Source organism: Mustela putorius, unplaced genomic scaffold, assembly GCF_011764305.1.
Source record: "Mustela putorius furo isolate JIRA1106 unplaced genomic scaffold, ASM1176430v1.1 tig00003834_pilon_pilon_pilon, whole genome shotgun sequence".
NCBI lineage: Eukaryota > Metazoa > Chordata > Mammalia > Carnivora > Mustelidae > Mustela > Mustela putorius.
Window position 1 is genome coordinate 74,807,094 of NW_025421987.1, and position 17,020 is coordinate 74,824,113.

Here is a 17,020-nt window from a genome sequence, read left to right on the forward strand (position 1 = left end):
CCAACCAACCAATAAACTTTGGGAAACGCTTTTTAACTTCTCAATTTGACTCCAAGTTCTAAGGAAGCCACCTCAGCATTGGAATTTAAGCACACAGACCCCCATTTTGCAAGTCTGACACGGACAAGAAGCCGGGGATACTTGATTTCCATGCATAGCCCTGAGCGGCAAGAGAGCCCTATAAAACATCAGCCCTTCTTTCATAATGGTCGTAATCGGGGCCTTTCTGAGGACTAAGAGATGACACTTCTATCCCTGACCTCTCTTCCTACCTCAGAAAGATCGGCGTGTTCTCCAAGTGCCGTCATCTGAATAACGTAGCCCACTACTGACCAGCCCACCTGCTCCGCCTAGGCCATACCTGGTGGAGAATCTGTCTGTCCGCAAGAGGTAAGCCAGTGCCCTCCCACCACCAGCACCACAGGGCTATTACCTGTTGGCCCACAGCAGCGGCCAAATTCCCACCAGCACTGTCACCAGAGATGCCAATTCTGTCTGGGTCAACCGAATACTTGTGTAAGACTTCCGGCTGCAGGAAATACTTCGTGGCATGCACAACATCATGAATCTGTGCAGGAAAATAAACCTTTGGAACTAGTCTGTATCTGTGGAGACAAAAGTGGTATTCATTTAAGGACTTTACCAAGTCTTTCTAGTCCATTTGAAGTTTAAGGGGAAACTGCTTCTTTGGACACAGAAATAAACAAGTGAGGCATTAAAATACATCTAAAGGGGCCCCTGGCTGGCTCAGTCAGTAGAACATGTGATTCTTGATCTCAGGAGTCCCACATTGGGCACAAAGCTTACTTCAAAAAAAAAAATAAATATAATATTTCTTATTTACTTTTTGTCAAAGAGAGAGAGAGAACACAAGTAGGGGTGGGTGGGGGGGGACAGAGGTGGAGGGAAAAGCAGGCTCGTCGCTGAGCAAGGAACTCAATGTGGGACTTGATCACAGGACTCTGGGATCATGACCTGATCCGAAGACAGATGCTTAACCGACTGAGCCACCCAGGCATGCCGAACCATTTATTTTCTTGCAAATAAAAAAAATACCTAGTTTAAGAATGTAATGATTTTGTATTAGCAGTAGTCCTCTCCCTCTCCTTTTTATTTTATTTTTTTTTTTAATTATCAGCCTCCAAACAAAACAAACACCTAGGTCACCACCAATGGAAAAACAAAACTTCGAAGTTGAAGGTGGGTGTTACTAAGATATGGGTAGAACCACAATCGATTCTGAAATTTTATTTCTTGAAGTCAGTGTTCCAATTTACAGCATCAGTGAGTTAGAAGGTAACCTGGCAACATTAACCATTTCATTAACCTCATGCTTAATGCCTCCATGTGGTATCCTTTATGATTTACTTGAGAAATATAGTAAAACTGTACTCCAATGAAGAGTACATTAAACCCAGGAAACGAATTCACTCCCTAGGAGGCCGAAACAGAAAAGCTAGTTGCCAACCAGCAAAGAGGAAGCCAAGTCTGCAAGACAGAAGACAGGCCCTCTGGGACACTTCTGAGGCTTCTCCTATCACTCCACTTTGTAATATCAGAGTCCCTTTGGGATCCAACTCTGTATACTTTGTAGGATTCCTATGCTCTTAACAGTTCCAAAGAACCCAGTTTTGTCAAATGCCCCCCCCATAATATCATCTTACAAATCCATATTTGCTGATAACCTCAACCTGGAGGATCCTCTCAATCTCCTTCTTTTCTTATTAATTCTCACTCATCCTTTAAGCCTTACCCAAGGGTTTGGACTCCTCCAGGTAGAGGTTCTGGACTAAAGCTCTACTCACTTCTGGGGCTGAGCTAGGTACCACTCCTCGATACTTCTATATGCTGGGGTATATTACTGTTCTTTCTGCCACATCATAAAATGATTTCTTTATGGACTTCCTCTAAAGAATGTGTTCTTTGTTTTATTCATCACTGTGTTCCCAGTATCCATCAATGTGCCAGGCACATAACCAACCACTCATCCAGTAAAACCTTTTTGAATCATGTACCTTCCTTTTGCAGACAAAAGAAACTGAGGCACCTGCAAGTTACATTATTTGTAAAATAAGTCAAACACAGATAAAAACAAGGTGGGATAGAAACCAATTACTTAATTAACGATATGAAGAACTCGGGTCTTGTAATTACCATTTTAGAACTAACATACTTATTCTCGGAAACTAATTTTCTCCCACCTAGAATCCAGCTAATTAATTAAATATTTTGACATTCAGTACAGATACAATCAAGTGGACAAATATTTGTGAAATACTACAAGAACTAGTGAACATTGATCTGGTTACTCAAGAATGACAGAATTTTGAAAATTCGAAGTATGATAAAAAAAAATTCCCTTAGTGGTTGCCTTATAACGACAAACTGATTTTCTGACTTTTTTATTTTTCCATCTGTGGATCAATTAATCATCCTAAATGGTTTTTCTCCCTTTGAATTCCATTATGTCCTAGGGCAGCTGCTGTTATGTACTACTACTCTTGGTTAACGAAAGGAGTAGGAGTACACTATTTTGTCCACTAGATGGCGCCATCTCACATGATTCCATTTACCCCCAATTCCAGCACAAGATCTCTTTTTGAACTTCAGTTTTACCAAGCTGAATTCTTTTTTTTTTTTTTTTTTAAGATTTTATCTATTTATTTGAGAGAGAGCGACAGAGATAGTGAGAGAGAAGGCGAAAAAGCAGGCGGTCAGAGAGGAAAGAGAAGTAGGCTCCCTGCAGGGATGCCCCCTACAGGGAGCCTGATCTAGAACCCAGGGATGATGACCTGAGCTGGAGGTTGACGCTTAACCAGCTGAGTCACCCAGGCGCCCCCAGGCTGGATTCTTAATTCTTTCAATGAAATAAAAACAAATGCACTTCATGACTCAAGTTGTGACAATAAAGGCTATTCTGTCTCAACAAGATTCCATATATCACAATAAACTGTTTTCCAGGTAGCCAGGATGTCAGAACATATTCTACCAGTACACATACACGAATTGAATCTTCAGGTGTTGTTTTACCCAAAAGGCCTTAGGGAATTTGAATCAAGGGAAATCCGTACTCTTAAAAAAACCTTGGCTATTGCCTCAATCTTGCTATTGCCTCAATCTCACCAGTCTATTAATAATTGGCTCAGATAACAAAGTAAACAAAAGACAAACAGGTCATAATAGAGTCTTCCTGGTACTCTGAAACATTTGTCTCCTAGTCCCTCCTACCTTTATTTGAGCTGGAAACTTTCTCTAGTTTTATTCGATAAGGGACACAATTTTCATAGATTGGAAAATAGAGTGAAACTATATACTTCTGAGGTCACCTTGTGTAAGATAAGCCTTTGAAGTAACTTGAAATGGACCTGAGAAGTAGAGCAAAAGTGCTGTAATATTTTTGTAGACACAGAAAACTTGGAGTCAGGAGAAAATTAATGAGTGCCAGAGCCAAAGAAAGCAAGTATATATCTATGTACCTGATCCTTTTGTTTAAAGATACATTCCTGCAAAGTATGAAAGTATGATTCTGACTTTTTAAAATTTAAAAATGATAGATCTTGAGTTAAAGCACCTGATGAATTTGTGGCAAATATGGTCTTAATTTGCCCAACTCACTGCGGGGACAGATGACTCTGCAGAGTGGGCTTCTGCCTATCTGTTATGGCACACGCCTCCTTCTAGCAAAATTTGGTTGTGAACTCAGGAATGAAGCTTAATCAATTTAATAAACGCATACTCTCTATAAAAATTATCTAACTCCTGCTAGGTGAGGCACCCGGCCAAGTACTCTGCAGGTGTGTTTCGCTCAAATCGCAGGGCAAACCTCTGGGTTTAAGAATGAGAACGTGAGGGGCGCCTGGTGGCTCAGTGGGTTAAGCCTCTGCCTTCAGCTCTGGTCATGATCTCAGGATCCTGGGATCGAGTCCCGCATCGGGCTCTCTGCTCAGCAGGGAGCCTGCTTCCCTTCCTCTCTCTCTGCCTGCCTTTCTGACTACTTGTGATCTCTGTCTGTCAAATAAATAAATAACTATATAAATAAGAATGAGAACGTGAGGGGCACCTGGGTGGCTCCGTTGTTAAGCCTCTGCCTTGGGCTCCCGTCTTGATCCCAGCATCCTGGGATAGAGCCCCAAATGGAGCACCTCACTCAACGGGGAGTCTTCTTCTCCCTCTCCAGCTCCCTTGTACTTGTGTCCCCCTCTCTCGCTATCTCTCTCTCTATGTAATAACTAAATAAAATCTTCAAAAAAAAAAGAAAAAGAATGAGAACGTGAGGCTCAAGAAGGATGTGTGACTTGTCGGCGACAGCTGGTACATGGCAAAGCTGTGCAGTGAATTGACCACTGACTTCCAAACCCACGTGTGACCCCTGGCTTGGAAAACATTCTCCTTCTTCAAAACTCACAGCCTTGTCAATGTGCATGGGTACGTGTGCTTTCTCATTACCCCACCCCAAGAAATTCTTAGAACTACAGACTTCTGACATCCCGGAGCATGATTTCCATGGTTTTGCAATATTCTCAAACAAACCACCTACTGTCACTGCCTGGCACATGGTACATCTTTAATAACATACTTTTCTTCCTTCCACACAAAATTTTATACCTTTTACATATAAAATATGTCACAGAGCACTTTCTGTGGTGAGAAAAGTAATAAGCCATATGGCTTTAAAAACATAAAAAAAGAAATTGTTCCTAACCCACCCACTCTCCAGGCACATCTCCAGGAACTCTACTTCTTGCATTCTATGCATAGCTCCGAGTTTCTCAACTCTGTGTGCACCTCAGGATAATCTTGGGAGCTTTACAAAAACACAGAGAGGTTTGAGCCCCTCTATAGAACATTCCAATTGGGGTGGAGCCTTGCATATCTGTATTTAAAGGGAAATTTCCCCAATAATTCTAAGGCACAGCCAAGACTTGGAAATATCACCAAGTCCAGCCAAACTGCCACTGTTCTCTGAACACATTTCCCTGTTCCCATTCCCAGTGCTTTGGTCTGTCCATCCTCCGTGCCCTTCCCCAAGGAAGTCTTCATTCAAAGTGCCTGTCGTGTAAGTCTCATCTCAAATGCCGCTTCTTCCGTGAAACCTTTGGAGAGCCCAGGAAAAGTCACTCTCCTTCCTTGGAGTCCTCAAAGTCTCTCTGACAGTAGTCTCTGTAATCTCTCTGACATCTCTGACAGTCTCTCTGACATTGAGGACACCTCTATTTCCTCTACTAGTGGAGGAAAAGTCCACATACTACAGTTTCACAACAGTCCCTGCGATGGTTTGACCGTAGTCATTCAAGCAAAGGAGAGCTGAGATTGGAGAAGGCTTAGCCCATTGGGTAAGAAGGGCATTCAAGAGAAAGGACAGAGGTCAAGGTGGTTTGCCAAAATCCTGGGAGTGATTGAGCCTACAACTGTGATTCACTGGGATCAGTGTAAGTGAAATAATTCTTGGAGCACGGTTGAAGACTTTGGGAGACTTCTCTAGTACATAGCGGGGATCTCCCTGGGCTCTAGGCCTGGATCTAAACAGCCTCCTTCCATTCAGATGTAAATCTTGCCTTTGACGTCAAGGGTAGGCCCAGAGTTCGAGCACTCTCCAGTGGGTCTGGAAGCCCAAAGAGGCTTGGTGCCTCCTCCTCCTGGCCTCCTTTCTTTGTGTGACTTCAGGAGCTAAACATAGCTTCCAGGAGCTCAGGTGTGGGTGGCACTGAGCTGCACACCCTCACTGTGCTTCGCAGTCACAGGTGCTCTCTGAAGCTGCAACACAGACTTGTTGTAAAAGCTCTGACTGTCCCCCTTGTCCTCCCACCGGCCGTTGCCCTGAAATTCTTGAAGACCCAAACCACAGGAGAGAAGCCAATGGATTTTTCATATTACTAGAAAACAGAGCTGGGAAGACATGAGCTGAATATGTGTAAAAAGGAGAGATTCATTAGTCGATGACAGGGAAGAAAATAAAACAAGCTACTTCTTAAAAGAAGCACAACATTAGCTTTCTCTAGTTTTAAGTTATTTGTGATGTGGGCCTTTAGATTTGCTCAAGTTGGCTCTAAGTTTTCAGCAAATCTTTCCTTACTGGGGGAGGATGCTTAGGAATTTGGTCTGCCCACCTTCCAGGGCTGCCCAGGTAGGAGGGATGCACAAAGATTTCTCAGCTCAGGACTCAGAAGAAGAGCAGAAAAAGGCATGGAGAGAAAGTCACAGCTGGGTCACCATTCACTCTGTGTTTTTCTGGAGACCTTATTCCTACAACAGTTTGCTGAAATCCGTATTGTGTTGGGCCTGCTAAAAGCTCTGTGACTTTGTCAGCTTGCACTCATCTAATTTTGTGAATTAAAAACAACAGAAGGGGGGCTTCTGGGTGGCTCAGTCCTTAAGCTTCTGCCTTCTGCTCAGGTATGATCCCAGGGTCCTGGGATCAAGCCCCACACTGGGTTCCCTGCTCAGCAGGGAGCCTGCTTCCCCCTTTCCCACTCCTCTTGCTTGTGTTCCCTATCTCGCTGTGTCTCTCTCTGTCAAATAAATAAAATCTTTAAAAAAATAAAAAAAAATAAAAACAACAAAAGCCTAAAAATCCCATTGCTTATAGATATGTTAGCAGCAAATGCAGGAAAGTTCTTCAGCTTCTCTTCCATCTACTTTAGCAACATTCTTTATGGCTCTGTAAAGTTTTAAAGGCTCTGTGCACAAGACCACCTGATATTTGGTAGAATGGGACTAGATCTCCATTTACATAAAACAGAAAGTTTGAGTGTAGTAAGGATTTAATTAAAAGCAAAACACATTTTCCATACCCTAAAAAGCAACATAAATGCCTTGTAGAACTTAATTATAGAATTAAGTAGATCTATTAAATAGAATTTAATAAAATTCAACATGCCTACTTTGCTATTATCTTGCATTTTATCTTAAAAAAAAAAAAAAAAAGGGACGCCTGGGTGGCTCAGTTGGTTGGGCAGCTGCCTTCGGCTCAGGTCATGGTCCCAGCGTCCTGGGATCGAGTCCCACATCGGGATCCTTGCTCCGCGGGGAGCCTGCTTCTCCCTCTGACTTTGCCTTCCACTCTGTCTGCCTGTGCTCGCTCTTGCTCGCTCTCTCTCTGACAAATAAATAAATAAAATCTTAAAAAAAAAAAAAAAAGAAATCTTCTTTTCCTATTATGTCTTATGGTTCCGGCACTGTGTCTTATTATATAAGCTACATGCAAAAGGGTGCAATGTTACAGCTAAACTGCATTAAAATTTATGAAAATAGGTTTGTGGATACAAAACAGAGCCTTCTTAGATTATATAAATGAGGACTATACTTATGAGGACTTAGGACTAAGATACATGATACATCCGTGTATCTTAGGTAGCATAAGATGAACTTTTGCATTTACTTAACAAATACTTGTTGGGCAATTAATATGTAAAAAGAGCATGGTGTCATAAAAGCAACTGAGCAGAGCATGGCCTAGTTTGAGAACTTGAGACCTTTGTCAACCTTAGTTGCTGGGTCTGTCCCCAGAACTGTGCATGAGCCAGCAACAAGGATGAGGCGTGCCAGCTCCTGGTACTGGCTGCGTGGGAGTGATTCCATTCCTGGGGCTGACCCCAGCCCTTGCCTACCAGCTTCCTTAGGCCGTAACCCTTCCCAGGGCCATATCCCATAGGAAGCTAAGCCAAGCCACCACCACCCAACTGCTGTGGGCCTCAGGGATAAGGAGCAATTGTCTCCACACTGCTCCCTGCTAGAAGGTGGGATTCCAGGAGAACCAAGGGTCTATCATCCTCCTAAGAGCCTCAAGATTATCTCCGTCTCTTTCCTATTTTCCTTAGTTATTACCAGAAAGTTCAACTATCTTCTCTTGTGTTTCATTCCCTTCATGCTCTCTGCTTTCTCCCTTTCCTCCAAGCCCTCTCATTACACACACTGGACTCCCATGGTCAGTCCACTTTGTCTAACTAGATTCTGCTCATTCCTAGGAGCTCAATGCAAACACCACTTTCTTTAAGACATGAACTTTCTGACCTTTCAAACTAGGTAAACTCTTACCTATTTGATGCCTCTGTACTACGTAGCCTTCAACTTCACCTCACTTATCACAATTTAGCATTATTTGTTCATTGTTTATTTTCTCATCTAGACTGTAACTCCATGAGGGCAGGAATTAGGTATGTCTCATGCTGTGATATCAGCAGAGTATAACATAGTAACTGGCACATAACAGAAATTCAATAAATATTTCTGGAATAAACGAAAGGGGAAAGAGACGAGCAGTGAGAGGAAATGATGGTCCCAAGTTCGACCTCTGAGTATACTTTCCAAGAGAAACATGATCCCATGATGTTGGCTCTGCCTCAACTACAGCACTGGTTATATGGCTCTTCATGGGCTAGCTAGCTTGGATTTTTTTTTTTTAATTTAACTTAATTTTTTCAGTGTTCCAAGATTCACTGTTTATGCACTACACCCAGTGCTCCATGCAATCCGTGCCCTCCTTAATACCCACCCCCAGGCTTACCAACACCCCCACCCCCCTCCCCTCCAAAACCCTCAGTTTGTTTCCCAGTGTTCACAGTCTTTCATGGTTCCTCTCCCCCTCCACTTGCCTTGATTCTAACCACGTTAGCTCTTGATTTCTGCAAAGACGAGTGCTGTGAGCTCTACACACATGTTGATAAATAAATTGTCAGTTGGACCATCCAGTTCCATGGGCTAGAGCGCTAATCCTCCCTAACTGTCTAGTGCTTTAGTGTATCTGAAGCCCGTTTAGCTCAACTGTCCAGACTGACTCTTGAGACAGTTCTCGGCAGTCCCTAACCTAACTCAGAGTATGTTTACTTAGCATACTTGTGCTAAGTTTTGTATTGGGTGATGGGAACTGGAGGACAGAAGACAGGATTCCCCTTCCCAGTAGCTCACATTCTAGATGCACAGGACAGACTCCTCAGTCCAGTTAGCACATGGCACTAAATGATGTGGCTGAGGTCAGGCAGTCTTGGGAAATGGTACTTGCCTACCACAGTGATATGTCCCTGTGATAAACTTAGGGGTACCATACCACAGAGATGGGGCAGAATGGTAAGTTAAGATGAAAGTAGTCCCTTCCATATTTAAAAGAAATCTTAAAATCATCCTATCCATCCTTATCTGTTGTGTGAGAAGCCTGGTCTTAACACCTATTTTACTTGAGAGAGATTCTCAAGGTGGAGACAGGCATACAGGAGGAATTTAGACATGCTGCCCACTGCTTGCACTGAAGCCCGGGATGGTAAGGACCGTATGGAGACTCTCCAAGGTGCCAAGTAAAGCCGGCACAGTGTCCTTCCTGTCCTCAGGCCTGTGAGGAGCCGGAACCACGCAGGAAACCACTGGAAGGTCTCAGAGGCTGGTTCCGCAGCTCTGAGCTGTGAGACCTTGCTCCACAATGGGGCCCAGCTACTTCAGCAGACCCTGCTGTCCTGGCTGGCTGCCCAGGCGAGATGCCGGCCTTCTGGTGAAGGTTCCTGCATTATGAAACTGTGCCGCGGGCCCTCTGGTAGGCCAGCAGAGGGGCCAGGGCCGGCCAGAAGCTGTCCCGAGCTGTCTGGGAGGCAAAACTGCTCAGGAGGCAGCCGCAGCCCTGCTCTGGGTGACTCTAAGTCTTACGTTCAAGGGTCACTGCTGCCTAGATGACGGGAGACCAACCCTTCCGAGACCGCAGAAGAAAGGATTCCCTTACATCTCCAGTCTGAAGCAGGGGCACAGACCCACAGATCGGGAGAGCCATGAGCAGAAGAACAGCGGGCAGAGAGGATGCAGTGGGGAGAGGAGAGCTGGTTAAGCTCGAGCATGGATGCTCGGCATTATCAGTGTCCTTCAGTACTGGCTGGACACTGGGTCCAAAAGTATAGGGGCCTCAGGACGTGGGCTTAATGCCACACTCTACTTACACAACTGGCTGGCTTTGTGACCTCATTTCCTCCTCTAAGAGAAAAATATCAAAACATTTATCTTGAACAGTTGATATGAGAATGAAGATAGACTCCTATTCATTCGTTCCATAAATACTGGTTGAACGCTCACTATCTGCCAGGGATGTTCCCAGGGGCCAGTGATTAACAATGAACAAAATGGGCCAAGATCCCGAAAGTTTCTGACTCTGTGGAACTTACTTTGTCTATTTCAACCCAGTACAATAAATACCTAATAAGTCAAATATATGGTCTGTCAGAGGTTGAGGGCAGTTTTGAAGAAAAAGGAAACAGGAAGATGATATTTGAATTAGGATCTGAAGGAGGAGAAACCATGTATTGTACCAGCACCCGCATAATGCCTGCCACGGAAGAGGCAGCAGGATTTTGTATTTTTGACATCACCACCATTGTAGTAAATCTTACTCATATTCTTCTGAATACCATTAGTGATGATGACTGAGATTTGTTGAACACACTCTATTTACAAGGTCTGAGTTACAGAATAGAATTCTAGGGGAATGACTTTTCCAACTCTGGATTGGTTTTTAAATTTTACTTGTTTTTAAAATTTTTAAATTTTTTTTAAAGAATTTATTTATTTGACAGAGAGAGAGAGAAAGATAGAGAGAGAGACAGTGAGAGAGGAAATACAAGCAGGGGAAGTGGGAGAGGGAGAAGTAGGCTTCCACTGAGCAGGGAGCCTGATCCTTCTGCTGAGCAGGGAGCCCAATGAGGGGCTCCATCACAGGACCCTGGGATCATGACCCCAGGTGAAGGCGGACATTTAATGACTGAGCCCCTCCCTACCCAGGTGCCCGGTTTTTAAATTTTAAAAGGCAGTAAACAAAATAATTTGCTATAGATAACTGCATATTTTTCTGTTTCAGTTAATTCCTTTTCCAGAAATTTTTAAAACTAAGATAAAAAGATAATTCAAGGTGTTAGAAAGCTAGTTCAAGAAATTGCAAGTTGGGGGCGCCTGGGTGTCTCAGTGGGTTAAAGCCTCTGCCTTAGACTCAGGTCATGATCTCAGGGTCCTAAGATTGAGCCCTGCATCGGGCTCTCTGCTGAGCAGGGAGCCTGCTTCCTCCTCTCTCTCTCTCTCTCTCTCTCTGCCTGCGTCTCTGCCTACTTGTGATCTCTCTCTGTCAAATAAATAAATAAAGTCTTTAAAAAAATAATAAAAATCTAAAAATTAAAAAAAAAGAAATTGCAAGTTGTATCAGAAACATTATATGAGAGAGTGAGAGAGCATGAGCAGGGGGAGGGGCAGAGGGAAAAGCAGCCTCCCCACTGAGCAAGGAGCCAGACTCAGGACTCCATCTCAGGACCCTGAAATCATGACAGGAGCCTAAGGCAGACGCTTAACTGACAGAACCACTCAGGCATCCTGTATTTCTTTTTGAGAGAGAGTGAGCACGGGGAGGCAGGCGGGTAGTGGTGGGGTGGGGTGGAGAGGGAATCAGTAGACGGGTGTGGGGTTAGAGGGAGAGAGATCTTAAGCAGGTTCCACGCCCAGCACACTTAACCCACTGAGCCACCCAGCTGCCCCTCTATGATTAGGATTATTAACTTACTCAATGGAGACAATGACAGCATTCAATTCTTCAGCCATTGCTGTACAGAGCTCATCATAATACCGGATTTCTAAAAGAGACAAAGGAACAATCAGTACTAAACAACTTACTTTAGAGTGTCCATTTTTAAATTCTGCTCACTGTGGATTGCTTTTAGACTTGGACTTAAGTTATTCATAATAAAAATAATAAAAAGCAAATGTGAACCTATGTCTCATTTATAGGGTTACATATACAGAAGCAAATATGAAATCTGGTTTCTGATAAAATGTAATTGGTATAAAATAACAGGAAATCCACATTAGATTACCTTTTAATGTGTTTTTAATTAATAGACATTTATTTCATAAGAGACTATATGAAATACACCAAATTAATTCCAATTTTATAGCTCTTTCAGTGTACACCTTTCCAAAAATCACAGCAAATAAACAGTTTCCTCCTTGGAACCACAAAATTTTTGTTTTAATACCTTCATTTGCTGCAATTCAGTTGCATTCTTCCAATTTGAAGAACAGCATATTCTGTTTAAGCCAACACATAAAAATTAGAATTTTGGGAAGTCTTAGCATTTCTTAGAAAGAGGAGCCAAAGACATGTAGTGACAAATACAATTGTAATAACTACATAGCCACGTGCATAGCGTCTCCAACCCGAGCTCTTCCTCTGGCAGGAGTAATCAGTCAAAATCATGTAGACGAGGCCAGGTGGATTGGTAATCCATGTGATTCCTGGTACTTATACTTCCTGGCCTCTAGTGGAATGCAGCACTTGGCAAGTGTCCAGTACTATAGATGCAATCATTTCTGTTATTCACTTCTGTATCCTCATCCCCTAGCACATACTAGTATAACTACAGATACAGTGTTGCACATAACTGTTTGAATATTGGAAGTCTTGAACCCCAGGAAACCCCTCAGTCCTGGACAAACCTACATAGTCCATAAACATCTGTTGAAAACATGAACCGAACCATGAATAAAAGAATCAATAATGAATATGAAATGGGATTACTAGAAAGGTTATCCTTTTTTGGCCTTTGCCACATTAAAAAATGCTATTTAAAAACACAGAAAAAGGGATGCATGGGTGGCTCAGTCACTTGAGCATCGGACTTGATTTCAGCTCAGGTCTTGATCTCAGGGTGGTGAGTTCAAGCCCTGCATCAGGCTTCACGTTGGGTGTGGAGTCTATATTAAAACAAACAAATAAACAAAACCCACAAACAAGCTCAAACAAGTTGTCATTACCTTTAAGCCTAGGAGATGCCAGGGTACCTGGCTGGCTCAGTTGTAAGAGCATGTGACTTCTGATCTCAGTTCATGAGTTCGAGCCCCCGTGAAGTATACTCAAATGAATAAAACTTTAAAAAACCCCAAAAACAAAAAACAGAAATCATAGGGGATGCCAGTAGCTTTGCGCTGAAGATGAGAAAGTAGCTCCGTGATAATTACAGGCCCTTACTACCTCCTTGGTATGCTTTCTGCTAGGCTGTTCCACTTGGCTGCCTGCCATTTTCAATGTGTTCTGCTCATGAAAGGATCAAACACCAAAAAGAACATTCTTGAATTTTACAACATTGTTTCCTTTTAATGCACCTTTTATATTTTCATCTTTGGTTTCCTAAGAAGGTAAAATGTGGATGAGTTAACATGGATATTCTGAAATACTGGTCCTACTTCATAGAAAATTATCTTCAAAACACAAGTCAGCAAAAGAGCTGCAGATCATTTCCTCATATTCTGTCCCAGTGAAACTTTGACTTGTTTTGGTGCCAAAAGCTTCTGTCAGCAATTCACTTAAGTTAGCCTATGATTCAGGTCACAGGACCTATTTTCAAAAGAGTCTGCCCAAATTAACAAGCAATAAACAAATGGGCAAAAGTTTTACATAGGGAAATCATACAGTTCATCATCCAAGACAGAACATTTTCAAGTGTGAAAAGGAGACCCTGTGAATAATTCTGCTGGGATAATAGCAGTAACTGAGTCTATTCAAGGGAACCAAATCAAACGGTCCTCCTCTCCTTACCCAACAAGGAAGTCAAGCTCAATTGCACATCTCTCCCAGGGCCAACCACAGTCCCCAGAGCCCCGGAGGTGACTAGGACATACTTGCACTGGCCAAAGCCCAGCCTCCTCCATGGATGTAGATAATGCTGCGTTTCAAAGGCTCTTCTGGCTTCGGGGAGCCCTCAAACACTCTGACTTCCACCCCGTCAAAGTCAGTGTCGGTCACCTTCACCTGAGCCGATGACCACGCGCTTTTCTTGCCAAAAGAAATGATGATAAAATTCAGTGCAAGCAGGTGATGGCTCAGGCCCAGGGAGTGTATCAGGTTGCTCTGCAGGGTGAGGGAAGGAACACAGAGGGAGAACACGAGTCAGCTTTGTCATACCCTCACCAACTCCTGGTGTCTAAATTATTACAAGCATCTGCCAATTCTCTTTAGGACTCACTGGCCACTTTCAATCCAATAACAAATTGGATTTGTTTGCAAAGCGTTTGCAAAGTATTTTCCTACAGGAGATTGTATTTTTTGGATCAGCTTGGAGAGGGACATTGGACAGGTCCCATCATTCCCATTTTATCAAGAAGACTTAGAAATTAAACAAACATGAGCATTGAGCTGGCTAAGTGGTAATTGTGGGACTTGTGAATTTTAGGTTTTAGTCCTTTATTTCCCCCTCTCAATCAGCACATCACAGTTCTAATAACACGCTAAGAATACAGGAAGAATACTTTCTTTAGATGCAAATAAAAGATATGGAAGTTTCATATTTACTCTAACTACAAGCATGACTTAACTACAGCATGTCTGTTGTTTTGAGAGTGAGGAAAGAAATGAGTGTATGAGAGGCCAGGAGCACAGGAAACTCTGGCCCCAGTGTTGAGAAGCAGAACCTCAGACATTACCAGGAGCTTTACAGAAATGCGCAAGGAATAAACACGCTGACATCACTTCCTCTTTGAACCCAAGGGCACTGAGCTCTGCATTAACTGACTGCAGGACGTTATCTAGTTGGAGAAGGAACAAAGAGAGAAGAGACCCAAGTCACCTACCCAGCAAAGACCCTATAGAGTGTACTCCCCTCTTTCCACATCTTATACAAGGTCCTCCTGTTGCAAATACTTATAAAACTGACCTCCCTGTAAGGCTTAATGGCCATGTTTCAAATCCAGAGAACTGGAACCCATCAGGTAGCCAGGAACTAGTCCAACAGAGAGGCTCACAAGTGTTAAAGAATGACTGGAAACTTTCCTGGCACAGGGGCATGAATTTAGATACTGTATCTCCTAGTGGCTCTCCAACCTAGGGTAGAGAGTAACAGTGCCCTTCTGGAAAATATGAAACAGAACACTGATGATTAGTGAAATAGGGAATGCCATCATAAGGTCAAGGAAACAATGTTACTAGTAGTAGAAATCAGGACTATAAAAAGTCTTTGATACAGCATAATACAGCTTCCCAGTAAGGGCCTGCGGCACACTGATGTGCTGTAATTCTGATCCCCTCACCCCTGGGGAGCCAAGCTCATGAGAGCACCTTACCCCAGTGTCCCATATAAGATATTATTATTGTATATGTATGCCCAGCCATGAAAAGACTAGGAAAACACTGCATTTATATTTGCCATGTTCATGAAAAACAGAAACAACAGGCAATTAATTTAACCATGAAAAGCTACTCCAGAAATTTCATTAATATTTGTTTTTGGTAATATAAGCAGCAAATAAACATTAATAAAATAATTCAATTTCTATATCCATCAATTGCCCAAATTTACTGAAAAAGTTAAAACTAATAGTGTGCTTGCTATGAATAAATGTGTGTGCTATGAAATAAATTCACACACACGTAAACTTCGAACCATTAAATTAAGGTTTTTGGCGAATCGGGAAAAGGCAATCATCATTTGAGTTTCATGGTAAAATGTCAGCTTTCTTGGGGAATATTGATTTCTGCCAGGACATAGCTAAGAATCACTGCATTCATTAAGCATTCATTTCTAGAGTTTACACACAAATCCTTGTCAATATCGTTATCAATTAACCAAGAACACACAGGATCCATTCCATTTCTCACAGAACAAGAAGCTTGATAGGCATGAAATAATGAATGTTTTCAAAGCAATCCCAGGCTTGGCTGTGTTACTTTCTGGACTATTTTTTTTTTTTTAAGTTAAATGAAGACTTCTGAATACTTAAGACAAAGTATATGTGAGTTTCTTCGACTACAGGAAAGCTGTAAAACAGGTGAATTGTCTTTACAAGCCAGATTAGAGAAGACTGTTCATTTTACACAGGGTCTACCTCAGGTTTCCTTTATGCACTGCACATGCTCTGAGTGCATGAAGCCTCGACTCTGTTTGTCTATGCTTTTCCCAAAATACCTCCCCCGTGTCAGCTTACCATCATTCGCACTAACGGAAGTTCTGAACAACTACCGGCATTGCTCACAATGCTGCAGGGTGGTGGGGGGGGGGGCGCGGCAAGGAGCAGAAGCGTTGACTCAAGAAGGGACTTAAATGGGAAAGACAGTAAGCAGATAGGAGTAAGATAGGGTCAGACAGATGCTAAAATAAAGTCGGGCTCATGTTTGGAATTGCACTGATAAATCAGAGAATGAAAAATAGTTACCTTCCAGAGAATGCCAAGATTATTTCAAAATTTGAAAACAGAGACACTCCAACAGTAATCTGTCACCAACCACTCTTACTATTACTATTGTTAATAACACGTCTCACTGTCCGAGCACCTACAGGGCTAGAGTAGGGTAGACCTATTCAGTATGGGATGACTCTCGCATGTGCATGTGATATCATGTGGCATGATAAAATTGTAAATATTATCTAACTTTTTTCTCCAGTATTTTTTCTCTTCTCCCCAATATTAGCTCTTCTCACTGCTCCCCTTCCTTCCGAATCTTTCTGTAGTTGTTACTTCAGGGAAAGGTATGAGAACAAATAGCAAAGAAGTGGGAGTGACTTTATAATTTTAATTTTCAAAGCCTATATCCTTGGGAGAATTAAAAAACAGGCATTGATTTAGAAGATCACATGATGAGTAAGAAGTCTCCTAGACCTGAAGATCATTCTCCAGACTAGGAAGTGGGAGAGGGGAGGACAAAGGGTGGAGATGAAATGAGAAATGTGTGGATTGATATTGGAAGAGATCCCTGAGACACAGCAGCCCCCGGATAATCTGAGGAATCTGAGAGCAGTGGATATATGCCCCACGCCCAGACAGAACCTCGGAAGGAGGCCAGACCCTAGGGAAGAGTGGCTGCAAGATATATTTAAGACGATGGTGCCTCAAATGGCCTCAGAGTGTTCCTTGGGCTTCCACTAGTGCAGGAGCAGCTGAACGATTCCATACTCCAATAAAGGGATAAAAGTGGCAAGGAAGGGCTGCATGAGTGTCTTGGAGATACACTTGAGAACACCTTTTTGTTAGCCATGGTCCACTATATGCTCTCAAGGGTCCAATGAGGATTGAGGAGAGC

General features: G+C 42.7%; 1 protein-coding gene across 2 annotated transcripts in view; it reads right to left on the bottom strand.

The window, feature by feature from the left end:
* The window catches only part of NCEH1 (neutral cholesterol ester hydrolase 1), a 59,465-nt gene that overhangs the window by 7,899 nt on the left and 34,546 nt on the right, over nt 1-17,020 (bottom strand). For both annotated transcript variants that reach the window (XR_006609157.1, XM_004756591.3), the window contains exons 2-4: nt 13,630-13,858; nt 11,516-11,585; nt 434-605 (exon numbers count right to left, since the gene is read on the bottom strand). Coding sequence is in view for 1 of the 2 variants with exons in the window: in XM_004756591.3 (XP_004756648.1) it covers nt 434-605; nt 11,516-11,585; nt 13,630-13,858 (471 nt within the window). In the remaining variant the exon portion in view is untranslated. The remainder of the gene's footprint in view (nt 1-433; nt 606-11,515; nt 11,586-13,629; nt 13,859-17,020) is intronic.